This window comes from Ambystoma mexicanum, chromosome 4p, assembly GCF_040938575.1.
Source record: "Ambystoma mexicanum isolate Mex_15411 chromosome 4p, UKY_AmexF1_1, whole genome shotgun sequence".
Lineage (NCBI taxonomy): Eukaryota > Metazoa > Chordata > Amphibia > Caudata > Ambystomatidae > Ambystoma > Ambystoma mexicanum.
Window position 1 is genome coordinate 1,190,379,018 of NC_090927.1, and position 27,706 is coordinate 1,190,406,723.

General features: G+C 46.0%; 1 protein-coding gene across 1 annotated transcript in view; it reads left to right on the forward strand.

The window, feature by feature from the left end:
* ANAPC1 (anaphase promoting complex subunit 1) overlaps positions 1–27,706 on the forward strand; it is a 2,053,226-nt gene that overhangs the window by 1,529,223 nt on the left and 496,297 nt on the right. The window contains exon 34 of the mRNA XM_069606837.1: positions 6,410–6,486. Coding sequence (XP_069462938.1) covers positions 6,410–6,486 — 77 coding nt within the window. The remainder of the gene's footprint in view (positions 1–6,409; positions 6,487–27,706) is intronic.

Consider the following 27,706-nt stretch of genomic DNA (forward strand, 5'->3'; position numbering starts at 1 on the left):
GGATAGTAGCCAGTACTACTGCATACTGGCCCCAAGGGACACCAGGGAATTCTCTCCAGGAGCACCAAGTATGATTCCTGTAGAGGAGGGGAGGACAGTAGCCTCCACCTCGGGCATGAAGCAAGGGTAGGTCAGACTGACAGCTTGGACTCCCCGTGCCATACATTTACACTTGGGTTCACCCTTCTTGTGGTCCAGTGCACCACAGTTCCAACAAGTGCCAGGAATGCAGGGTACGGTACTGGATCCACTGGGAGCCTGCTTTACAGCAGGAGAACCGCTACTCTTGCACCCACCCCATGAGACTTATTTATTCCCACTAGATTTTGGGGTCTTAGTAGAGGGAGGTTTAAGTTTACTCGAATGTGATTGCTTATGGGACTCTTCAGAATTCGGAGAGGTCCCTCTCTCTTTGTCCTCCCCACCGAGTTCCTTAGGGGACACCCGGTGGGAGACCCACTTGTCAGCCAACCTGGCCAGCTTCAAGGGATCCAAAATGTTCTGGTCAGCAATGTACTCACACAGCTCTGGTGAACAGGCCTCAGAAAAATGCTCAAAAACAGAAGGTGAGGCAATTCAACACACGTTTTCACCTTGTATCCATCAATCCACCCCATCGTGTTTATGTGGAGCACTCACCCAGTCATCCCAAGACACATTCTCTCTTTTCTTATATTCCCTGAACCTTTTAAGGTATTGGGTAGGTGTCTTGCCAAACTTAGCAATCAAAGCAGCTTTCATGCACTCATACAGTCATAACCAGTCGGAGGCACTCTACTTAACAAACACTTAGCCCAATCTCTTATCATGGATTCCAAAAGTCATTTCAAACGCTACTATCCATTGGTGGATATCAGAACCCTCCACATACACAGCAACCAAATCTTTCATAAACTTGGTGGCAAGGGAACGGACTCTCTCAACTGGTTTGGCTGAAGTCTCCTCTCTAGCTTTCTCTAGCTGGATTCTCTGACATTCAGTGTCTTTGTTTCTCAGTTAAAGATCCCTATCTTTGAGTATCACTTGCTGCGCCAACTCCTCGTTCTTCAATTCAGCTTCAGTTTCCAACTTTTTATATTCAATCCTTAACTCAAGTTCCAAGGTATTCCCTGAAGAAACAATGCTGGGTTTCAAAATAGAAGTGACGGGAGAGGTGAAATCCCTCCCAGAAACAGATTGAGTAATAACCCCCAGTGGTAGGTTCTTCAGTTGTTTCAGCCCCCCCTTCATTAAGAGCTTCAAAATCAGTTTGGTAATCCACCAGGGCAGCTATCCGCTCAGCCCTAGACTTATCTTCAAAGTCTAACTCCCTGGCTTCACAAGCACTCTGGAGAGCCTCTAAGCTCATCCGCGTCAATTTTCCATTTGCAATTGATTCCATGCAATAGATTCACCCTCCTTTCCCCTCCCTCTCTGGCCAGCTCCCTTGGCCCTCCTCCTACCCCCACCTGGCAGGCTAAGAACGTCGGGCCATCTTTGATTCCACGCTTTCCTTCTCTGCCCACATCTGATGTCTCTAAAAAGTCAAACTTCTTACTGTACCTTCTCCGAGGTACTCTGCCTTTCCTCTCCTTCCCCCAAAAGCTCACTATCTCCCGAGCCCTGGTTCTCTCTAGGTTGGACTATTGTAACAGCCTCTTTCTAAATTTACCTGCCTCTACTCTCCGCCCTTTGCAACTCATCCAGAACAGGACTGCAAGACTTGTCCTTGGCCTTAAGCCCTGCGATTGGATCCCTCCAGCCCTGAATTCACTCCACTTGCTCCCAGTGGAGGCAAGGATTAAATTGACAAGCCAGAATACCCGGACGTTATGGTCACTTCTGAATGGCCGTAATAATCAGGCGGTACGCCTAATATCAGATGTTTCAGAATCAAGCTGGATAACGCATTTTACAACACTATTTGCAAAACCACCTAAATGCAAAGCCTGAGTTAACAGCTTTAGTAAACTAGCTGGATAGCAATGACCAACAGAAGAGACCCACGACAAACCGGCTTTGTGAAGGGTGTAGGGATGAATGTTAACCTGTTAATACTGAACTTACTAAAGCTGGAAGCAATACGATCTTAGACCAAGCTTTATGCAGTATTTATAGACCTGAAACAGGCATTGGACTCAGTAAATAGACATCATGTGGAAAAAACTCCAGATATGGAAATGTCCTCCTGATATCCTAGATTCCATCCGCTCACTGTATACTAACACCTGAATACAAGTGAGATTGTCTGCCAAGGGAGCCATAATGGAAAAAATGTATACTTGGAGAGGGCTGACACAAGTCTGTCCCCTTGTGGCAATACAGTTCAATTTATATATTTTGGACTTGACCGTAGACCTGGAAGGAATTAGAGCTTACCCTCCTATATTGAATGGCATCGCCGTCCCATGGCTCATTTATGCAAACGGTCTGGTTCTGCTGGACAAACTCAGATTGGATTCCATATAGCTGAATATGTGAAATCTAACCACTTTGGAGATAAACAAGGCCATGTCTCAAACTATGATCTTTGTAGCCAAGCAGGGAGCCACAAGACAAGAACTTTCCATCTTTCTACACTCAATCAAACATACTAAGTCTGCTCATATAAATACCTTGGAGTTTGGCTTAGCTCGATTATTAACGAGCAGGAGTGGGAAACAGCCCCAAAAACAAAGGTGGACTCTCTCACGCATCAAGGCCTGATCCACCATATAAAGTACAGCACATTTTCCATACACCCACTTTTAACTTTTTGCCGGCAAAAAGTGGTGCCAATTCTGTGCCATGGAGCAGAATCCACTTTAAATCTATCATAGAATATCTGGGATTTGCTTGAGGGACATTTCTGGAGGGGAGTGCTCTCATTACCATATGCGTGTACAGTAATAAGAATACGATTTGAAACGGCTGTGCAATCAATGCACTCCATTGTTCTATGGAAATCGTTGGACCTGTTTCGCAAAACAATAGTTGATGGGTTGCATACGAATTGTTCGTTTTACAACTGTTCGAATTACAATTGACCTTTTCACAATTGACCGAATTGTGAAGGTCATTTGTAACGTATGTGGGGGGAAACCCCCCCACAACCCCCCACCCAACGCCAAAACCCCTATATATATATTGACCAGTCAATTGTGAAAAGGTCAATTGTGACCCTTTAAATTCGGTAAATTGTTCATTCGAACAATTTGGGTAATACCAGTTGATGACATGACACTTCCTATCGACATCTTGAGAACAAAATCGAACGATGGATACGCTCTCCTATTGAACAAATGGAAACAAGATTATACTGATTGTCTTGAGAACTTGAATACCTCAATCGAAATCTTGAAATGCAATCACCTTGCAATCACGAAGATAATACAGAAGCAATATTGAATCGAGTCTCAACATGCAAAAGCAGAGTTTAAAATTTCTATAAACTGCCACATGGAAGTGCATAGGCTAAATCAACCTCCAGCCTACCTTCAGCTGTACCCCTGCCCAAAATATGTGATTTGTTTCTACGCTTTAGATTGAATTTGTTGCCTACTCGAGAGGTCCTGGGGCAGATCGAACAACTGAGAGATATGCCTAACACCTTTTGTTTCTATAAAAATAGTCCTCATATATAATAGGCACATATCGAGAGTTTCGACCCTGGACTGCCACTCCGCTAATCTCAGAGGAAAGGTGGACCACACTTATTCTTGGTGAAGGAAAGACTCTAATTTTTGCAGTGCTACAGCTCTGGACAAAAGTATGGCAATAAGTTTATGATCTGTTACGAACGTCCCCTCTTAGATGTTAAACATGTCCTGTTTCTCCTCAGCTATTTTCTTTTTAAAGCTTAAATTTGACTTTACCTGATATCAAGTAATAACTCTGAAGGAAATATGGAATAATGAAAAAGTTTGTAACAAGCTAACTCATTCAATAAAAAAATAAAAATAATAATAAAAAAAATAATTAGAACTTGTTATCCTTGCAAGAATCTCTTGGCTGTTTTTCCCTAGAGGGTTGTATTTTTTTCTGGTGTGAGCGTTTAGCGGCGTGCCTTCAGAGTGCGACCTAGGTTTCTGCCCAAGGTCGTGTCGGAGTTTCACATCTCCCAAACCATTGACTTAGCTCTTTTCTACCCTACTCCTCACTCTTCTAAGGAAGAGGAGAGGTTCCACAGGTTAAACCCCAAGAGGGCTCTTAGTTTCTCTAGCATGGGGTCTGGCATGGATTCACATGCTCATGAATATTCCCTGTCGTCAGGCTGGGAATCCTCGGTAAAGAAAAAATCAGTATTAGTTTCGTTTCTGATCTGTCTTTCTTAGTAGTAACCAATCACTGATCTCTGGGTCATACATAATTCAGGAATGCTGATCAGTTGTTTGTAGCTTTTTACCTGTCATGGAAAGGATTGGCTTTTACTAAACAGACAATTTCCCGCTGGGTAACTCTCTGTATAACAGAGTGCTATCAGCACGCAGGGAAGGGGCTTCCATCAGGCACCAGGGCGCACTCCCCAAGAAGTGTAGCTGCATCCTCAGTACTGCAAAGGGGAGTGCTAGTTAAAGACATTTGCCGGGCTGCGACTTGGTCCTTTTTGCACACTTTTACCAAGCATTATTGTTTGGATGTGTAACCTGGGCCTGATGTTCGCTTTGGTGGAGCTTCAGAACCTTCTGGTATAGGGACTTTCATCCCACTGCCAGTCCACATACTGCTTTGGGAATCTATCTGATGAGTAATATGCGGGAGAAAAGCAATCCATTCAAGGGGAAATTACATACCTGAACTGTTCTTTCTATGGATTCTCCTCCCGCAGATTCCTCATCACCATCCCATCCAGTCCTGCTATGAAAGTGCCTGTATTGCATGTTGACTTTCCCCTTATTGTGGGAAATGCAGCTGTTTTTTGTTGTTTGGATTCTATTCCATTCAGTGATCTTCTACACCTTCTGACAGTCCTGTTCCTCATCCAAGAAACAATGTTGTTCTGTTCCACCTTTTTTGTCACAGTTTGGCTGTTTGCCAGTCTTTTGGATTTTGGGGGGAAAAAGGGTGGAGTACTGAGTTATGGGGGCGTAATGGCACAGCATATGAACGGCGACTGACGTCGCATCTGGAGTAGACGACTGGTACATTGAGTGAAGGCGGATTGACACCAGAGTCGAGATGCACTATGCCCCCTGCTGAAAAGTTTGCTGAGCAGCTGACGCTGAAAGGGATAACTATCTGATGAGGAATCTGCAGGAGAAGAATCCATAGAATGAACTTTACCAGTAAGTAATTTCTCCTTCTCTTCCTCTGGGATCTGAACAGCTTCCGTCCAACCTCCTCTCAAAACTTCTTCCCTTGCTACTTGACCACCCTCCTCCCATCACCTTGTAATGTTTTCTTTTCCTGCTACCTCCTTCTGACACCCTCTTAACTCCTCCTCCTTATGTCCTTCTATCAACTTTAATGGTTGCAATGCTGTGCTACAAGCTTACTCAATGTCTCCGCCAATTGTCTATAGTCACCTCCTTGTTAAAGTGTTCAGCAGCCTGTGTGTTTTTCTCCTATCAGCTCCTTGTCACAATCTCCTCCGTAAGTTTATCATAATTCACCTTTGGTTCGCTTAGCACCTCCTTCTCAAGAGATTCACCTGCCACCTCAATAGCACCACATTTCACCTTATATTCACAAACCTCCAACTTACACTCTTAAACTCGTAAATCTCTTCTTCCAGCTGCACCTCATGATCCCCACCAATCGCCTTGCTTTCCCCCAACCCCTCACAAACTCTCTAGGTGACTTTCCCAGATCTCTACATTCCTCCACCTCCTTAAACTCCCCCAGATACACCTTCAGACCAACTTCCTCTTTAATTTTTCCAACAAACTCCTAAACTTCCCCATTCACCTCCTTCAATAACTCCAAACGCCTCATTAATAACCTTAGCCACTTCCTCCTTAGGCAGAACAAGCCTCTCTCTGATGCTCACCAATCTCCTCTGCAATGCCAACAACCTCCTTTCTTAAGATGATCACTGATCTCATTTTTTATTGTATCAACTGTACCCTCTAGATCCTTACCAACGTCATTGTTTTTCTCGCTCATGCAGTAATAAAGTGATGTCTGCTTCAACACCGATAGGTTCTGGAGTTTTGTAGGCTCAATGACCTGCATTTGTGCACCACTGCTCCCGTTCACTGCCAGCATTTAAAAATCATTTTAGCATGAACGCACACAAACCCATGTTTGGCATGTTCATGTATGCAAGAGGAATGCTCTTTAGATTTACATAACATCAGGTCAAAATGTCAGTTCTGTGCAAAAAAAAGCATGGGTTTCAGTGATGAGACAACATGCTTAACTAAATAGGATTGCATTTCCAACGGTGAAAATGTTTTAAACCTCTAGTACATTTAGTATCCTGAATCGCACCTATTCTTGTACTTTATAGATCATTCGAGATAACAGCATATCCCTTCATGCCACTGAACTACCTTCGTCGGAAGACTTGAACCTTGAGACACTTGCGTAAGTACTATAGTAGTATACTGGCTCAGCACACTGTTGAAGGCCTACCTCATAATTTTACATATGGGGGTTAATTTTGTATTTGTCTGTTCTTTAGTTGGTTACATTTCCTTGTCTGGCAATGCTTTCTCCCTTTTGCTTTTTAGTTTTTATGTAATTTGTGTCTACATTAAGAACTAATGGAAGTTTTGTAGGTATGTTTCCTCAATTGCATTTGCAGAACATCTTTATAGTTGGGGATACTTTTTAAGTGCCATCTGGTGAGGCGTTCAGAAGACCAATCTAGGCACTCCTGAAGCCATGGAGCAGAGCCACACAGTGTATCACCCTCTCAAGACATGTGTCTCAATTTCATTAATATATCATTCTTCTATTATGAAGCTGTCATATTAAAAGTCCACTTGAAATTAATTTAGCTCATGAAACGCTTGCCGACTTTTCCTTGATGTCCTATTACTTATTCAATGCATTGCGTTCTCCTGCAGATTCCTTATCTGATAACGTTCCATTTTGACGGGGGACACAGTATGACTTGACATCAACCGTCGACTCCTCTTGACTCGCCCGTGCCACTCCTCAACTGCGGATGTGACATCTGCTTTATATAGGTTATCATTGAACATAACTTTATTCAGTTGTGATAACCATAAAAGCATTTCATTGTCACATACACATATTCAAACACAATGTTAATGTTAAAGGACATTTTTACCGCGCACTATCACCACCGGAGTGGTCCCTTGGGGCCATGGCGGCGCTGAAAGAGGAAGGGAGTGGGAATAAGATGGAAAAGTGCAAGAGAGCAGTGAAGTGCTGTTGGCGGCCTCAGCCCGGTGGGTCCGTCGGCTGGGCGTGGGGTGTTTTGCAGCCGGTAGTCATCATGCACTGTTGTGCGGGTCTATGTTTGTTTTTTGTTTTGTTGTTGCAATGTAGTGAAGTTTTTGCCTATTGTTGTGCTGTAGGTTTGTGGTTGTGTTTGGTTTGGAGTTTGAGAGGTGTATGCAGAGGGGGGAAATTGTTAGTGCAATTGGTTAGTTGGCATCAATTATCCTGAATTGAGGTGCTGGGCTTCTGTAATCACCCTAGGTGGGTTCGGGAGCACCCCTGCGCCTCTGTCCTGATCCGGGTCCGTCCGACCTCCGAGGTCCCTTTCACATCTGGCCCCCTCCTCCCTCAGTCTTCCCTTCCCACTCATACGGCTTGCACCACTGCCCATGTCCACAGCTCAGAAATTGTGGTGATTGCTAATATCCCAACAATTCCACTATACTGTGGTACCTGCTGGTAACTATGGGGCGAGTGCAGGTGTTGGGTGGGGTTGGCTGGTATGTTGACTCCATCTCAGTTTGGGTGTTGCCTGTGTTCCCCTTTAACCGGTGTCCTTCGTCAAGGTGCTGTGGGAGCTTCTTCACATAGGGAGATGTCCACAGTCTGTACTGGCGGTTGTCCATGTCCATTCCAGTTTATTCATCCTTTTTCCTTTTCTGTTTCAGTTTGAGTCTGTGGTGTTGAAGAGCCAGGTTTTTAGTAATTTCCTGAATTTTAGATGATTTGTGGTGTTTCTTATATCTTTTGGGATGTTGTTCCAGGTTTTTGCAGCTAAGTGGTAGGAGGTGCCTCCTAGTTTCTTCTTGAGGTATGGTTATGGTTCCAGGCGGATTTCGTTGCTAGATCTGAGGAGTCTTGTTGGCTTGTAGATTGTTTTCTTTTGTAGGTATTCTGCTCCCTGTCCACTGATTGCCCTGTGTGTTATGCACATTGTTTTGAAGGTGATGCAATGTTTTACTGGGAGCCAATGTAGTGTTTTTAGAGCAGGAGTGATGTATTCTCTTCTTGATAGTGATAAATGATAATGATAAATATATAGGTTATGTCACTGCACCCCTGCACCTTATTTCCTGTTTTTCCACACGCTCGGTATTCAAAAGCTGTCAGGACTGCTGTTCGAAGATGTTCATTACCGACCTGCATGGCATCTGCGTGTGGTGCATGGGGAAGGATCATGGTTTCGAGCAGTGCAGGTCCTGTCCGCAGATGAACCCAAAGCCTTTTAGGGAGCGAGCAGCAAAGTTAGCGATTGAGCGGCAGGGTCAGACTGGGCCATAAAATTGTCTCGGCACCAATGAAAAAGTGGCCCACTGTTGCAAATGGATATTCATTCCTTTTGTGACAATGTTTGAATAGTACCCAAGGGGAGTTTTTTGATAAAATGTGATGCAAATTGTGCATTTTAAAGAATATTTATTCAGCAACACTGATCCAAACTATTAGCTAACTCATCAAACTGGCCCACATTGGCCAAAAAAGTGGCCCACTTTGACCCAAAAAACTGGCCCACAACAGCATATTGCATTTTTGGTTCGGACATGGGCCTATTGCCATATAGGCCAGTCTGAGCCTGTTGAGTGGCCTCCCTTGAATCCCTGACGTTTTCTACCGTCAGATTGTCAGGCCAAGATATACAAGGCCCAGCAACACCTAAAAAGGCGAATGGGCACAATAAGAAGGTGAAGAAGCTCTCTCACTTTCGAGGCGGTTCGTGGCATTCGTCCTCTTACTCCCACAAAAAGAAGAAACTCAGTTGGCGCAAACAGGACTGACTCGTGGGAGGAGCAGGCTAAGTCCGGCCCAGCTCCGGTTCCCCTGAGGAAGAGTGGAAGGCGTTCAAGGAGCAAATGCTCTAGCTTTTTTAAAAAGCTGTGGCGGGTACGGCTTAGGTATTGATGCCGCAGGCGAATACCATACAAGTTGCACCCGGAGGTTCCGGCACCAATATGATCATGTCAAGTCCTGTGTCCTCATGCACGACAACGACAAAGCTGATTCCGGCTCCAACCCTCACAGCATCGGCAACAAGATGATGGTCGGGTGCTCCTTTGCCCCTGAATCTCGGTCGGCATTCTTCGACACTGTGAAGTTGTTTTATGATGCTAAAGGGACTAGGTCCCTTTTGGCTTTGAGCCAATGAGTGGGAGAGATGAGCTAGCAGATTTGTTTTGTTTTTTACAGACCAAGCTGATTTGCTGGCTCTAGCTCAAGGGTTGCACAAGACAAGCCGACTTGATGCGTCGCCTGACCTTTATTTGGAATAGGCTGCTCCCTATGGCCATCCTAATGCCCAGTACAGGAGAACTGTTGATAAGGTGGTTGAAGCTTAATGTCTGGGCACCTCCGGCCAAACACCTTGAGGTATATGAGCTGCCAGACATCTTAGATAAAGGGCCACAAACTGAGAGGGCATTGCCATTTAATGTCGCTGTCTCAGATCCTGTCATCATGCTGTGGCAGAGACAATGTTCCACGCTGGCTGTGAATGCCAACCTCACTAAGAAGTACAAGCCAGCTAGGAGAGATTTCGCTTTTTTATCATTTCACCCTATGCCAGAATGTCTAGTAGTCCAAGCTGCCACATGAAGTTCTAGCACATCCCCTTCTAATCTTCGCACAGACAAGGAATCCAAAACACATGCGCCTGAAGGCGGTCACGCTGCCTGCACATTTGTTACATACTCCAAGGACTGTGGAGGATCATAGTGGAAGCGGCAGAGCATATCGCTGCTGGAGAGGTGAGAGATGGCTTTTTGCGTATCATTGTCAATGGAAAGGAGGTGCCATATCAGGCACTGTAGACGGGCTTGGTTACTGCAGATTGCGTATGCCGCACTATGGGTTCGTCCACGGTACTGCGGAAGTCGGCTTACCTCCAAAGTTCGGGGTTCTCACCTAATGTGCAACCCAAACCTCTGGGCATTGCATTTGATGGTAAGCACCTGTTCTGCTCAAAAGCCAAGTCTTTGGATAAATTCAAGGACTCCAAATTAGCTGCCATGTCACTAGGTCTCCCATTTTGTAAAAAGACGCAGCTCCTGCAAGCCAGGCAAGGGCCGAGGGGTTTCTCACTTTCCGGACGGGCAGAGGGGCCAGCAGGGGTGGCAGAACCCACTAAGACACCTTGAGTTCTCCTAACATGTTTCTCTGGTTGGAGGGAGAGTCTCGGAGCACTGGGACACGTGGTAGGAGATAACTTCCTTTGCCTGGGCCCTGCAGCTCGTCGGATTATGGTACTGTTTACCGTTCCTAAGGAGACCACCAGACAGACCACCTCCTCCGCCACAGCAACCTGAACAGAAGCTCTAGGAGGAACTGAGGGAATGTTATTGACGGGTGCGTGGAAGAGGTGCCATCCGAGCAGAGGGGATCGGGATGGTACTCTTGTTACTTTATGGTACCCAAGAAAGGAGGATGACTCTGTCCCATCATGGACCTTGGGGCCTTGAATAAATTCCTGAGGAAGGACAAGTTCAGGATGGTGATATAGAAAGAAGTTCTCCAGGCTCTACAAATCCAGGAGTGGTTGGTGGTGTCAGACGCTTATTTCCATCTGCCAATCCATCAGAGGCACAGTCGGTTCCTGAGACTTTTCATCAAGGACAATCGCTATCAGTTCAAGGTGCTCCCCTTTGGCTTAACCTCCGCGCCCAGGGTTTTTGCCAAGTTGTGGCAGTGGTGTCGTTGCACCTCAGGAGATCCGGTATCCACGTTTTGTCATACCTGGAAGACTGACTGATCTGAGGAAGGTCTCTGGAGCAGGTATTGACTCAGCCAGAGCAGGGCGCCCATGATTAGGGAATTCTGGAGCATATGACTTCATTTCTAGCGGCGAAGTACAAGGGTACAGACTACAGAAACTAAAGGAAATATTAGACTTATGGAAAATGATTGAGGAAGTAGAAAACACCAATGAATGGGGGCACATAACACACATGAGGGGGGACAAGCAAGCAGAAGTGGGAGGGACACTAACATAATATAAGGGAGTATATCCATTGACAGTGCACCCTGCGACAGGGTACACTAACCCAAAGTATGTATCCACGCGGGCCACGGTCCCACCACCACCCTACATGCCCACTCCTGCGACCGCTCCACCTTAGGAGTTCGCAAGGCAGAGGGAATTATAAGGGCCACTAGAATCAGGGCAAGCAGAGCTAGCACGACTGCAAACAGCACAAAGCTAGTCAAAAGGTGAGCGGTTAAGACGAGTGGAGCGCGGGGGACATTTTGTTTAGACTGCACAGTACAGCAATAAAAGATGTGCAGATAGACAAGAAAGAGGACGGAAGAGCAGCCAGCACATGGTATGGAACTGTAAGGTCCGACAGAGGCTTAGGTGGAGACACGGGAGAGGATGGGTGGAGTACTGTGCATGAGTTTGAGGATGACTGTGAGGAGGTAGCGCAACAGAAATAACACCTCGAGTGGAAAGTATGTAGGATGAGAGGGTAAGGAGGTTGGCTGGATGGCAGTAGCAAGGAATAAAGGAAGTGCCAGCAGAAAGGAAGGGAGTAGGCTTACATATTCCTCTTCTACACAAGGGCGTGGGCAGAGAACAGTATGTGCCCTGGGCGCAGATGGGCAAGAATTACTTAATCAAAGACCTCCCTCCGTTGATAGCAGGGGCAGGCACATGGATATACTCATTTGAAAAACAGACTGCAGGTGTCCCCCTTGCCCTTTGTTAGTGGCGATACCGGGAGACCAGGCTGGAGACCTTTGGATTAAAGGAGGATACCCAGGAGTGAGGCTATACGACAATGTGCATGACAGCGCACCATTGAATAACATCAGAGCGCAGGTATGGGGCACGCTTTGGCGCACTTAACCCTGACACAACATACAATCGATTATGCAATATGGTATGGGTCATGACGAAGACCCAGCGCAGTACATTATTAAGGTTCAGGAGCTGTGGAGGGTGGAGACGGGGAACCAGTAGGACTGATCAGTTCCTCTTTTGTACTTCGTTATCAAAAAGGAAGTGCAGAAGGCACTAGACAAAATTGTGGGCATTGAAGCGAAAGGGTGGGCAGAAATTCAGAGTATATTTATATGCCACTGCAAACAAAACAAACGGCACAACAATTTCAGGCAAATGAGGCGAAACTGGTGCAGAGGAAGCTGGGTAAAATAGCTGTAGATAGGGCGGTATACACACCCGCACAGACTGATGCGACAGGGTGCACGCAGGGGTCCGCAGATATCCGAATAGTGGCTTTCTGGCCAGGAGGAGGACAAGGGCTGTGGGGAGGTGGATAGCAGTACCACCAAGTGGCAACAAGGAGGTCGGCAGCGCGGGAGGGGCAGATTTGGGGGGAGAGGGAGGTTTGGAGGTATTGGACCAAGAGGGGCGGGTATGGGGTCTTCACAGTGTTTGAATTTTAGGGGGGGCATTTTTCAATGGAGTGTAGAAGCAGGTCAGGACTCGGATGTAACGCATACAAAATTCATCCCCCACCACCCCAGAATAAACAGATGCAGACACCAAGGATAACCACCATACCTTATGAAATACACCAAGCACACATGCAGCACCCACACTGGCCCGGGGCACAAGCATCACAGCAGCACCAACAACAGTAATACCCACAGCAGACCATGCACCAGCACAGAAATGGTAACTCGGACACACCCAAAGAAGTACCGAATGGCACCCTAGTACCCTCCCGAAGAGTGAGCTTAATCGGAAACAACCCTTTCACGTTTCCCGGGACAAATGCATACCTTGATTAGGACAGCCCCCAGAGAGCACTGCCGTGCCTAGTCCCATCTATGACCGTCCGCCCTGATGAGGAACCCTTGCAGGGTGTAGATATAGGAAACAAATACGTCATTTTTATGGTCGACACAGGTGCCACAAAATCATGCAACAGTGAGGGAGATTTCCCACTATGGGGCCAAACTCTTGACACGCAGGACTTTTCTTGGGCTGTCTCCACAGTTTCATACAATGAAAAGGTTGACATCAAAATAGGGGGGAAGGTGGTGCCGACCCCCCTACTATATTCCGAAAGCTCCCCAGTGAACTTGCTGGGTAGGGACCAGCTCAACATGACAATCTCATTCCCCCGACTGTGGCATAGTTTGCGGCACACCAAGGATGTGTGCAATAAGGGCAATGTTAATAATCCATGCAATGGGTGGTGAGGTAGTGGTTTGTGGTATTCCCATGGACCCTGACATGTTCATGTATAAATAACTGTTCTTGTGGAAGCGGTGCCCCAGATTGGCAAAGGGTGTTGACGAGTGCCCACAGACTTTATTTCTTGCCCTGTTGTGTCTCTAGATTTACAAGGATTGGTGATTTCGGCAAAAAGGATTGTTGTGATATGGACTGACCAGGACGGGAGCGAGTGGCGCACAGTACTTTGCATTGACCCCACGGTACCGCTGAAAGAGGTGACTGACTCAGAATTGTCTGTGAAATAATGGTACAGTACCGGAATGTCCAGTGCCCCATGATGGCCCTTGCACCCCCAGCCCAGTTCATTTATGCAGATTTAGAACAGGCTCCCGAGACACTGTGGACAACTAATCCGGATGACGTAGGACTCCTTCAGGGATTGAATTCAGCACATATAACATTGCAACCAGGAGCAGCATTAGCCCGAGTGACTCAATATCCAATCTCTAGGGAGGCAGAGGAGGGAATAAAGGATACCACACCCTACTCAACAAGTCTATATATCCTATAAAAAAGGCAACGGGTGAATTGTATGATGATTTAGGATTCCCCCCCCCTTCCCTCTAAATTATGTGCATCAAAGGTTGGTTTACAAGACTGCTTTTACAGGGCTTCAAAGAAGCACAAAAGACTGACAATAAAGTGGTTTGGATTGAAGAAATGTTAAAGAATTTCAATGATCTTCAATAAGTGATATCAACTGGCCTGGTGTTAGCGACCCCAGATTATACACAGGACTTCTACTTATTCACCGACTAACGGCCAGCTCATGACAACCATGTTGACACAAAAGAACACATTGAGCTACAAGCCACTGGCCCAATTATAGTGGCACACTGGACTCAGTAATGCAGGGGCAGTTTGGTTGCAAGCAGGCACTTGTGGCAGCAGCATTTGCAATAGACAAGATCAACAATTGTGGTGAGCTATTCTATTACACTCTACGTGGAACATGCCATCTTTGCCATTTTAGAGGGATCAAAATTTACTTTGACTACCCAAAGAGCATCTGCTTATGAAATCATCCTTTACAGTATAATATCCACATTGTACAAAGTAAAATGGTGAACCCTGCAACATTCATAACAGAAATGTGCACTGATGAGAATTTGGCCATACACACGACAGTGTAACATACAAGGGGGAGGAAGATGACATCAACAAGGCAAAGGACAGGACTCTCGAGGGCGGGGTGTCCTCTTTGTTGACGTTTCAGCGTCAACTGACCAAGACACGGGTCTCAGACATACTGGCGGAGCGATAGTGCACCTAGTTGATGGTGAGACATTAATTTAAAAAAGACTACCTATGCATTATTCTGCACAAGCAGCAGAACTTCTTGCGCTCATTGAAGCGCTCATTCATCACAGGGTTGTTACATGACCATTTATTCTGACCTTGCATACGTTACTACAACAGTGCACGCCGGTTTTTCGCAATGGAAAAGGAGGGGCTTCAGGAGGGCGGATTGGTCCCCGGTACTGCATGCAGCGTTATTAGACAAGCACATGCTCACACTCGCCCAACCTTCTTTACTGGCGGTGGTTAAATTCTCTGCCCACACTAATACTGACAAAGTTTCACTCAAACGCTGCCGCAGACACCTCGGTCAAAATGGCAGCAGATATCCCAGTACCCACTGTAGCTCAATGTAGTCCCACAACATCTTCCACGGACCACCCCCATTATTGAATTACCAGGAAGAACCCTGAACAAGGAAAACAGTTGTGGGTCAGGAAAGGGTGAAAGCAATCCTCTAATGATCTGATGTGGAGACAAGAATGCACAGGGAATACAGTTATGCCACACAATTGTTGACAATAGCATTTGATCAGCTCCATCACCCCTCCCACAGCTCCAAACAAAGCATTGCTGCTGATATACAAGAGAACTGGTATATTCCAAACATCCAATAACACTTGACAAGTATGGTTATTAGATGCACCACATGTCAGATTCAGCACAGGCATGACATTAAGAAAACTGAGAGGCACTCTGCCCTGCCCCACTGGGCCTTTCCGCGAGTTGCGTATCGACTACGTGGACATGGGTGAGAGATGCAGCGTGTCCTGATATCTGATCATTGCTTGCCGTCTGCCCCCTTCTCTCGTTAGGTAGAGGCAGGTCCTTGTGCACACCTGGATTCCAAATGCACAGCAACATTTTGCGACCTGCAAAGTGTTCCCCCGATGGAGTTTGTGTGATGTGTTACGGTCAGATCACAGTACCCAGTTTTTCAATTAATTGTTTAAAGAGATTACTGCACTGCTTGGCATTAAACACTGAATGTTTTCAATGTATTACCTCCAGGCCAACAGAGTTGTGGAGAGGATCAACAGACTCCTCAAAATTAAGCGGTGTAAGCTTTGCACCACGTTGAAGAAAAACTGGCTGCAATGCTTACCCTTGGCCCTGTTCAGTTTGCACACGCAGCCCAGCAAAGTCCACCATTTATTGCCCCATGAGGTGGTAATGGGTTGCCGCATTCACACATCAATTTCTCCCATTAGGATTGTATCAGATGCGCACAGGGCTGCATCTGTTCTAGGCGACAAATTCAACAAATCTTTGACAACCCTAACACAAGCACTCCAATGTATTTCCCGACAGATTAAACCACCCCGATCAGAAGACGTGTCAGGCGCCACATCTGACTCCGCGACTGATTCCCTGGCCACTCAACCATTGCTGCCAGCAGAATTTGTCTACCTGCGGTCCTTTGTCCGCAGGTGGAATAGCCCCAGATTCAGTGGACCGTTTGAGGTAGTTGCACTCCTCTTGCGGTTAAAGTTAAGGGATTTAGTTATTGGATACACTTGTTTGACATGCGGAAGGCACCTTCAGGCGTTGTACCAGCACTTTAAAAGACTGGTAGTGTGCATTTACCTTATTTCCCTTCCCACTACCAGCATTTAAATTTCAAACTCACACCTCAAACACGCACAGCTGCTAACAACCCTACTTTTGCACAGGGAGCACTTTCTTGCTCTTTCTCGCTCTCCTTCTCTCTCTCTTTCTCTCCTTCTCTTTTGTGTGCATACATTTTTGCCTTTCAGATAATAAAGAAGATGGAACCATCTCTCTCAAACCGCTCATTAGATATTTAAAAATATTCTACTTAGTGTTATGTCCAGATGTTCATATTCATCTATGTGTGCAATGCATTTTATAGCGGGTATATTTTCTATGGCAATCTTTATTTTAGTAATTTAGGAACTTCTTTTATATTAGGTCGGGACATCTAAAAGAAGGGGGTGGGGAGTAGGGGAAAACATTACAATTTCACTGTAAATAATATGTCAAATATACACTCAAATGAAACTGAAGATGCATTTTCCCCAAGTTCCAATTTTACGTACCAATATGTAAATGATTTTGTACGCAGTAATAATACACGCCCTTGCACTGGATTGTTAGAATATATTGCTAGGTCCCTATTGTTCCCAGAATTCCTCACTGCTTTTCATAACAGCACCTTTACTGAGGTGAATAATATTAGTACCGTTGTTAATGGTTATATAGGTGCACTCCAAACGTACAAGGAGACAAGCACGAAAAGTGAAATACAACGCCTACTAGGGGCTTGGTCTCAATGCCATTTAAGATGTGTGTCACCCAAAACTGTCTAATAGTTGGTATAAAGACATGAGCTCGGTGTGTTCGTTGATACCGCATGCGGCAGGGGCACCCGAGGTCGTAGTGCCAGAAGAAGTACCAATTGTAGAGGCACAATGCCTAGTAGATTGTGCGTTATGTAGGCTCGGGGGCACTTTTCAGGCACACAATTTGAGGCTCGAACTTGTTGATCCAGATTTCCACCAGTGCTACAACAATCTGAAGAGAAACCACGCCTGAGAAGACCCTACCTGGTGATACAAGGACTGAAATATAACAAGAAACAAGAAACAGTGAGCTGCATGGCAGGCAGAGGGTGTAATAGTGTACAAAGAAGGCGTTCTGGCCTGGGTGGAAGCAGCATGTGCAACTTTCTGGACTGAACACATCACAAAACTAACATGGATTGAAGCAATAGAGAAACCAGTGAAAATTCACAGAGAAGAAACATATGAAGTTTGCTTTTATAGTGCGGGAACAACATTTGTAGGAAACAACGAACATTGCAATAAGACTTTGCTCATTCCTGATCTCAAAAAAAGGCACAGCGGCAGTGATGAATTATTATTGGGTGTGTGGCCACCAAGCGTACTTGTACCTCCCACCATCATGGAGGAGCTGTTTTTCCGCTGGCCATGCTGCATTCAGCTCTGCTTGTAATCCCAGAAGTACATTTGCAAGGGGGGGCCAACATAGATTTTTGCCCCCACCACCTTTCCAACATCTGAAGATCAAACAAGAAACACGTTGCCAGCACCAGAGTTGCACCCCCAATACTGCGGAGGAATAAGAGTGAAAACTCTCTGCCTGAAGACTCATCGAACTTGCTCATGAAATACCGGAGGAGTACAGACCCTTCAGCAAAGCAGAAACATTATTTGCCTCAATGCTACTAACTGGTGTGCAAGCTGCATCCATTGCTAAGTGGCTGCAAATTGGCTGCTGGGAACTGATACAGCTAGCTAATGACACTGAGCAAGGGTTCAACGTCATAAAGGTGGAACTCTGCACTCTAAGGCTGATGATGATGTAGAATCGCTACATTCTAGATATGGTTATTACAATGGAGGGAGGTGTGTGCAAAAAGATAGGGGATTCCTGTTGCACATTCGTGCCTCCAGAGGATGCATAGGACGACTCTGTCCCGCATAATTGAAGCTGTACACAACCTGGGAGTGTGCATTAAGAAAGAAGCTGGGATACAAAGTGAAAACTGGTTTGATCTGACCTTTTCTTGGTCTCCGTCCTGGCTGGGGTCGTTTGAAAATGCTGGTGCCTGTCTTAGTCTTCATCTTGGTCATCTTTTGCACGTGCCAAATGGGACTCCAATGTTGTGCCATAGCAGTTCCCAATAGCTCAATTGGGGTAGCACCCAAAGCACTTCATAGTACCACAAGGAGTGGTACCCAGACAGACGATTCCAAACAAACCCTATATGAGAGAGATGTATCATCCCTTACACCCTCGGGACATAAGAACTGCACCCCTACCAGAGCCAAGAATTACACAGAGCACAGGGGTGATTTAGCTGGGGATGGGGGTTGTATTTTCATGACATGTCCCCAAGAAGAATATGCCCAGTCTGGAGCATGTTTACGAGATGTTTGCAGAGCATGGGTTTCTAAAAAAAATGGGCCACCACCATACATAGAAGCTGAAAGGTTGGAGAGGGTGTGGAGGGGGGAGGAGAACATATATTGGAACTTAGCTGCCAATGATACTGCAGGGACTTTAATTCAGGATTAACGGAAGGGGGAACGTTGGGAAAGAGAGCAGGTCTTCATACCGTTCTAGGTGATACCGAATGAGAAATAAGCATTAGGGCGAGCACATACAGGGAGCAGGCGGGAAAGGGGATGCACATACAGGAGGATGTGCAATCACCTTAGTGCATGCATTGTAAGGTATGTGGTAGATGTGGGTGTGAACGCCATCTTGCCAAGCAGCAGCCATCTTAGAATGTAGGCCCAAGCGCGGCAAACAACATTGTGTGTGTTAGTATTGGGCCGCTTGCATGAGCACTGAAACCACCCCTACCCCGGTCAGGTCTCACAGTCCAAGAAATACGCAATTGTTCTAAGAAAGTTACAGGCCCCCGCACCATGGAAAGACAGTGCCCTCCAAGGTCAAGAGAAGGGAGCAGAGCGCCTCTTGGCAGTACCAACCCACGGGACAGATAGCAAGGCTCTCCTGCTCCCAACGATCCCTGCATGAGAAATACAGCTTTGCAATGCTTTCATCCTGAGACCCCTGCATGCCACAGACCATCCAAACCCAGACCATCGACCATAGAAACCTTTAAATCGATCAATCACTAAGATCAGAAGGCAAGGCTATCGCGCCTTCACAAATGTGTGATGCGATTTGTGCAGCGAGGTGCAGGCTGGCAACAAATTATAACCCAAAATGAAGGTGGAGGACCTTGGGAGTTGCTTATCTGTCTGGGAAATGAGTGGAGCATGTGAGTTAGTGTGACCGCAGCTCCCCTTGCCCCCGAGGTCATTCCTTTATCTGCCAGCTGGAGAGTTAGAAAGATATCTCTACGCTCGGAGGCCTACGGGCGTGCAGCGCTTTATAATAATTTAAAATAAATAAAATGACATTGTTTGAAGATGGACCAATGGCCTGGTATCTCTTATGGAGCAGGCCCTATGGATATACAGCCTTGCAATTGGGACTGTAGACTTGTACTATATATAATTATGCCATTAGTGATGTTGTTTGTGCTTATAATGTATTTCACATACCTACGGAAATCTGAACGTTCAGCGGCAGCAGAGTTCTTTGCTGATGCATTTATATTTTGTAAGAAATACTTTTTATCCTCGCAAGAGTATTTTGGGCCTTTTTCCCTAGCGGGCTGTATTTTTTCTGGTGTGAGCGTGCAGGTTTGTGCCTTCATCTTTCCTAACACAATTTGCACCTATGCGCAGCAGATCTGCCCACGCATTCGGTCTTGCAAGTAACTTGCAACAGAGCAGTACAAAAAGCCAAAACACCTATGCAGTAGTGTGCCCACCACGTTAGTTCCAAACACCCTCACTGCTAATGTATCTGAGCAGTCTGGTTTCACTCTTAGGGTGGGAGTAGACTCATACAAAGGGAAAATTAGGTCCTCACAGGCACAAAATAAAGCACACTACAAATAATAACATGAGAATATATTTTCTAATAAATTCATTTTTCCCATTGATTCCTAATCTGTGATACTGTATTCATAGCGTAGATGATCTTCGGAAACTTTTCCGCCACCAGGAGGCTACGCCCGATGCGTCACCAGACCCTGTGCCAGATATGACCTCAGGTGATCCCCACAGGATTTGTCTTTCCTGCCTGGTGGAGAAACTCCTCACTGATGAGGCCATACAAGGTCGAAACATGCTTGGGGATGCTTGTGGTTCCATACAGAAGGGATGTGACTAAGCAGTGTGGGCTGGACTATCCCTTTTGTGGGGCGACCAAGCCTGATTTGCAAATGGTCTTTCCCTTTTTGAATGGCTTAGCATGCGTAGAACGATGGTCTGGGAGGGTTGTCCAGAGCGATGCCAGAGGTTAAAATTAAGGCTAAACCTTCCAGCCATCAACTCTTTTTGTTTTTCCAAGAAACACGATGTCCAGGAATGCAGATCGTGCCAATCCATGCATCCCAAGGTCCTCCGGGAAAGGGTAGCAAAACTCTTCATGTGCTTCCACAAGGCGAGAAGTGAAGCTGCTTGTTTTTGCAGCAGTTAGCTCTGTTCCGAGGACAAGTCTCTTGTTTGTAAAGATAAGAAGCACAGCAATAGGTCTAATTCCCAGAGCGGCTATTCCCACCATAATTCTCCATAGTCTTCAGAGAAGCAGAGTGATCATTCAAAGGACTCCATGTAGGTAGTTTACCACCCAATCCTCCACTCCAGAGGAATGGAAGAATATTTGTTTGTAGATACTCGAGCCGGCGACGCCACTGGCTCAGATTAACAGAAACCCCACAGAGGAACACTTCCGCACGCCTATGGGCTTGGGCCTTGTCCCCAGGGGCGATGATTTACCCCAGCACAGACAGGCTCCGCCTCAGGTTCCACTCTCAACTTTGTCATCTGTGCTGTAGTCCCTGCTTCCGTTGAGGGCATTTATGTCTAAAAGGGACCAAAATGTTTTCACTAGAAGTGGGAACTGGTTCATTTTGAAATGGACCCTGTGTGTTCCAGGTAAGAGGGAGACTACCCGGAAGAGTTTTATGAGGAGGGTGAAGATCTTCAAGGCCTGCTCTCAGACCTTCTGGAGACCAGATGACTTGACACCTCACCGAGTTGGATTTCTTCTGGCTCCTACTGCCTAAGATTGTCAGTCCATCCAGCCCCAAAGTCAAGTAAGTTGATGGATATCCTGTAAGAGGTGCCCAAAAGGAATACCTTGCTGCCAGTCAATGCTGCTGTGGCGGCTCCTGTGTTCGAAGTGTGGGAGAGGCCAGCGTCAACAGCCTCAGTCAAGAGGGAGCTAGCAAAGAAGAATTGCCGAGCTCCTTCTGATCCAGCCTTCTTGTCCACCCAGGCCTCCCTGAGATTGTGGTGGTACAGACAGCGATTGGCAATTTGAAGACGTCCCCTTTTCCCACTCTTCCACCTGATACGTAGAGAAAGAAACTGTGGACTCTTGTGGCAAGAAGGTATTTGCTTTGGGCTCCTTGCTCTCTGGGCGGTACATGCCTTCTTTGCCTTGCAAAAATTCTCTTTTTGCCTGTAGTCCACGTTGGCCAGTGTGGCCAATCACCTTCCAGGAGATGACTTGAAATATGGTTTCCTGACCATTTTGTAGGATGGCAAGGAGGCTTCCCATACAATTTGGATGTCAGAACTCGACATGGTCGACTGTGTGGGCCATGGAATGGTAACGAGCACAATGGTGCAACATTGTTCATGGATGAGAACGTCAGACTTTGCTCAAGGTGTGCAGGTCAAACTCCTGGGCTAACTCTTTGACAGGCATAATCTGTTTGAAACAAAGGCTGATGGTGCCTTACAGAGGTTTCCATGATGACAACCAAGTCATTAGGCTTGGTAGTGCCTCAGCCCGCTACACTGTGTAACAGGGCTCGTCGTTTTCGGCCCTCTCCCCTATGCTTCCTGTGGGAGAGGTTAGGCTGCCCCAGGAAGACAACAAGGCAGACGCTTCTCCAGGGGTAGAGACAGAAGTGCCCCTAGTGGTGGTCCTGCGGCAGTCCTTTAAGCCAACCAGTTTGCAAAGCCTCCAGAGCCCTTCTGCTATGAGTCCCCAATGCGAGGAAAGATTTTGAAGTTCAGCTCGGAATGGTCCTAGACCACGTCCGATGCTGGGCCTTACCAGTAGTTCAGCGGGGGTACTGTCTCCCCTTCGTTCAGTGTCCTACGGACTACTTTCCTCACCCCTCCACCTCGTCTCCAGTCCTCATCCTCTTGGAAGAGGATGTCAGCTTCTCTCGAAGGTAGCAGTAGAACTGGTACTGTGCGCAGAACCAGACAAGTGGTGGTACTCAACTTACTTTCTTGTACTGAAGATGGACAGAGGCTTGTGCCCGATACTTGAAAAGTAAAGTTTTCGCCCTGTTTGGCGCTTTAACCCTTAAAGAATTAATAAATAAAGACTCATGTAGTCAATTGCGTTGTGGTACACTTTGTTTATTAGTTGCTTATTGAATCCCTGTGTAATCACATAATGCATTACTTCTTTAGACCCAGTTGCTGCACTGGGACAGCCGATGTAATTGTTGTTAGGGATATCCAATAATTAGAGATTCCAGTTGCCTCACTGGGATTCTATATTTATCATTTGTTTTGCTTACTCGAAAATGAATTTTGTTTTGGCCTGTTTTGTTGCCAATTGTTTGAGAGTTTTTTTTTTTGTTTAAAAAGTTGATTCAAATTGCACTTTTGCTATTTGTCTTCAGAGTGAGTAGTTTTATTATTGGATATCCCTAACAACAATTACATCAGCTGTCCCGGTGCAGCAACTGGGTCTAAAGAAGTAATGCATATGTGATTACACAGGGATTCAATAAGCAACTAATAGATTGTACCACAACGCAATTGACTACATGAGACTTTATTCATTCTTTAAGGGTTAAAGCGCCAACCAGGGCTAACACTTTACTTTTCAAGTCTTCATCTTCCTGACCAGTCACGGGATCAAGCCCAGGTGGCAGCTAACAAGCCAATTTACATTCCAACAATTTTAAACTATATCAAGGTTGGGAAAGCGCTTAGCAGTTGTAGACTGGACATTAATATTTTTTTCAAATTGTGCCCGATACTGGTTCTGAGACTAATACATTTGTATCTGTTAAAGGTCAAATTCAAGATGGTTCTCCTGGGCAAGATTCTTCAAGCCCTCAACCTACAGGACTGGTTGGTGTCACTGGAACTTCAGGATGCTTACTTCACGTGCCTATACATCTGAAACACAGTAAGTAATTGAGATTTATTATGTGCCAACATCACCACCAGCATCCAGGTTTTTCACCAAGCTGGCTGTGGTGGCACCTTTCTTCAGGAGGGAGGGCATTCATGTGTTTCTCTACCTGAATAACTGGTTAGTCGAAGCTCACTGCAGCCTGTTGCACATATTGGAGAGTTCCCTGGAATTCGAAAGAGCTCAGGTTTCGCCATCCCTGTCCCTCTGATTCATTGTGGCGGTCTTTGACGCTTGCCTGGGCAGAGCCTTTCCACCTGAGAACCGAGTGGTGAACATCTCTGATAGTACGTGTCCTTCAATTGCAGGGTCAAGTTCCTGCCTCGACCTTCCTGAATCTACTGGGTCTCATGGCCTCCTGCATTCGGTTGGTCCGTCCGCGCATGAGTTCGCTTCAGTGGCTCCTTGGTTGCCAGTGTTCAAAGTGTCAAGTACACATGTCAGATCTTCTGCAGGTATCGAGTTGTTTGGCTCAGGACTTTGCGTGGTGGAACCTGAGACAACTAACAGGTAATACTTTCATCAACCCTGGTCATTGGTGAGCTTGGTCACTGATGCGTCCCTGACCAGTTGGGGAACTCATGTGTCGGACCTAGCAGTGAGCAGGCTGTGCTACCTTTCAGTCTCTGAAGCACACACATTTACTGGAGTTGAGGTGATCAGGATGGCCCTGGTCACTTTCCTCCCCTCTGAGAAAGGGAAATGAGTGCTTGTCCCGACAGTTGACACAGTGGCCATGCACTACCTTAACAAACGAGGTGGTGTTAGGGTCCTTAACGCTCTGCTGGGAAGCAAGGAGACTATGGTTCTGGGCTCTGGAGAATGTTGCCTCTCTGCCGGATGCCCATCTTGCCGGCAGAGAGAATGACTTGTTGCGCAGACCGACTTCGGCCTCCCACGAGTGGACAGTCTGTCAGGAAGTTTTGGAGAAGATTATTTTTCTGCTGGGGGACCTCCTCAGGTGTACCTCTTTGCATCCAGCGTGAGCAGGAATACTGAGTTGATCTGCTCCAGGGAATTCGCTCGACAAGAGTCTCTGGGGGAAGCACTGTCGGTCGAGTGGACGTTTGGCTTCCTTTATGCATTTTCGCTGATAATGCCACTGGTTCTTGGATGGCTGCCCCTGTTAAGGTGCACACAGATTTTGTTTGCTCTGCCCTGGGCCTGGAGAACATGTCGCACAGATTTTCTGGACATGGCCATCTGCCCTCTTCGGTGCCTTCCAGAGAGAGTGGATCTGCTCTCCCTTTCGGAAGGGTGGGTACTCCATCCGAATCGCAGCAGCCTGAACCTTCATGCTTGACTACTGAGAATTTGATGTTGAGAGTGAGACCCTCCTTCCTTCTGAAGGTGGTCTCGGATGTCCACCTCTCAAAAGATCCTCTGCCAGTTTTTTTTTTCCTATGCCCCCTCCTTCCAAGGCAGAGGAATGATTTCATCTGCTGGAACTGTTGCACGCCCTCAGCTTCAACATTGTTGGGGAAAGCTGACAAACCTTTTATGGGTTATGCTGCTGCCCATGCTGGCAGTGCTGTTACTAAACAGTCTGTCATATGGATCGTTCTCTGCAACTTGGAATGCTATGTTCTGGCTGGAAAAGATGTGCGTGAAGGTCTCTGAGCTTATTCTACCAGAGTGGCAAATGCCACCTGTGCTCTGTCTTGTCTTCTGGCAGCAACACACTTCCCTGCACACGTTTGCGAATCATTACTGCTTGGATTCCGTTACAGGAATAGATGCCCGCTTTGGCAGGGCGGTCCTCCAGAATGTTCTGTCTAGGTGGTGTCCTTTGTTCACCTCCCTTTTCCAGATCCTCGTACTGCTTTGGGAGTCTATCTTAGATGAGGAATCTGTTGGTGGAAATAACAAATTGGAAGAACAAATTACTTACCTCTCGATAATAGTTTTTTCTTCTCACTTTTAATCTTCGTTTTGTAAAAGGTTCTTAGTAACCAGATACAAATAAAAAAAATTGCTTTCTGTTTGATGTTCCTCTCACAGATTCCTCATGGCCCTCCCAACCATCCCCTCTTTGGCAGATGGCTAGTACGCCATTGGTTCTGCAGTCCCTCAGCGTCTGTGTGCTAGGGAACAAAGGTCACAGGTTGTGGTGCCTTAATATACACTGCCCTTAACGTCATTTTCATAGTGGTGCATTTTGGAACTTATCTACAATAGCATTACTGTATTTAAAGCTGGGTTCTGCTTGTTAGACACTACGCATGAAAATGTAAATTCTCAGGGAGGTTCACTGCACTCCCAGTGTTTGAGTGCTGTATCTGTTTTGTTTCCAATGTATGGCCCTTTAGATAAAGGTGCCATGCAAGACTGAATTCCTGACATAAACTTTTCGTGGAACCAATGGAGTTTAAAGTGGGAATATCCATTGCCTTTTTTTCCATGTAGAAAAGCTTGGGTGTGTTTTTCTTTTGTTACTCATTTGCCTTGTGAACACCATATCATTAAGAGTTCTATGGGACTTCGAAAGCATATGGAACTACCATTTTAGCATACTATTTTGGTAGTGCAATAAAATGTATCAACTTGGATTTAGCTTGATTCGAAAACTGGGCTACCATGCCACCAACCCATTTCACGCACACCAAATTCCTTAAAATTCAGTTTAATAGCTTTAGGTAAGAGAGAGTTAAGGTGATCTGATTTATCACATCAAAACCCTTGAACTTCAGCATGTGTGGAAAGTAATGAGCATCCTAATTCTGTGTCTGGCCCGTTACAAAGCCCAGGAACAGATGCATGACATCACAAAAGGGATTTGAAGTGATATCTGCGTGTGTCCTAGTTAATATTCTTCTCTTTCCCACACCTGCTAAATTTTGAGGGTTTTGTTGTGATAATTCCGATCACCTTAACTCTCTCAACCAAAATTCTTTTCACAGAATAGATCTCTTTCTCAGACGTTCTCTCTCTACATTACTATTGTAAGTATTTACTGTGGGTAAAACTGTCCAGATAAGTACTACAGGTAAGCAAAAAAAGTGTATTTAAAAAAGAAAAACAACTGCAAGGTCTTTAAGTAAACGTAACACACTTATAAAACTGGTGTCAGCAAAGTTACACTTAAGTAAAATTATACACATTAAGTAGGGTTAACTAAAACGTGGTGGTATAGTTAGACCAGTCAGGAAGACATTAAAAATCGCCAACAAACATTTAAAATACATTAAATGCAGCAATCCGACCTCAAAGGACCCAATTCACCCTGGTGATCAGTAGAAACGAAAGTGTACATTCAAGCACAATTTACCTACTTTGGAAGGTACGTTGGGAGGTAATTGGCAGGATTTGTCACACTTCAATACATCACAAATCACAGGAGCACTTTAAAAATACAGGGAGCCCTAGTACCCAAACAGGTACAACTGTAAAATTGCAATTCTTAGATCTGTAATGGAGTGTCACTTTTATGGAGTTTCAGAAGTTCCCAAAAGGTTTGTCCATAGAATTTAACAGAACAAACCCAATAGTCCTCTTGCAGTTATGGGTACAAAGGTAAACTAATTATGCATACATCCCACAAGTGTATGGGAACACCCAGCTGAGGAATCTTCGGACCCTATAAGAAGAGTGCCAAACTGCTTCTAGCACCAAAGGCCCAGAAAAGAATGGCTGCAGTGCGAGGTTCCAGGTCCTACACACAATACAGTTACACTTGAGAGGGATGGTAGGAGGCACACTGCTCGCAGAACCAGGAGACCCCGAAGGACAATACTAGTGACAGATTAGACGCACAGGACATGTGGAAAACTACTCACTGTAAGTGTTGCTGTGGAAGCTGCCCCGTAATCCCAGGTCCCTAGGTGAGTTTGTGTGTCAGGTTAGGTCTGGCTTGTCAGCAGGTCGTATCTCTAACCAGTATGGGCAGAGTCCCAGGTGCAGGTGGAGCCCAGAGAGTAGATTCCCAACAAAGAACGATTCACTTCAGATGTCCCACAAAGTGAAGGGCAATGCAGCAGCAAAGGCATATTGAAGGCACCCAGGAAGTAAGTCAGAGGAGTCCCAGGAGGGCGATCTTGGAGATCAGCTGCAGCAGGCCATAAAAGACATTCCTCGATGGAGCAGATTGAAGCAGTGGAGCAACAAACCACTCGGGCTCTAGGCAAAGCCTTCAAACCATCGATGACCATGTGAAGTCTT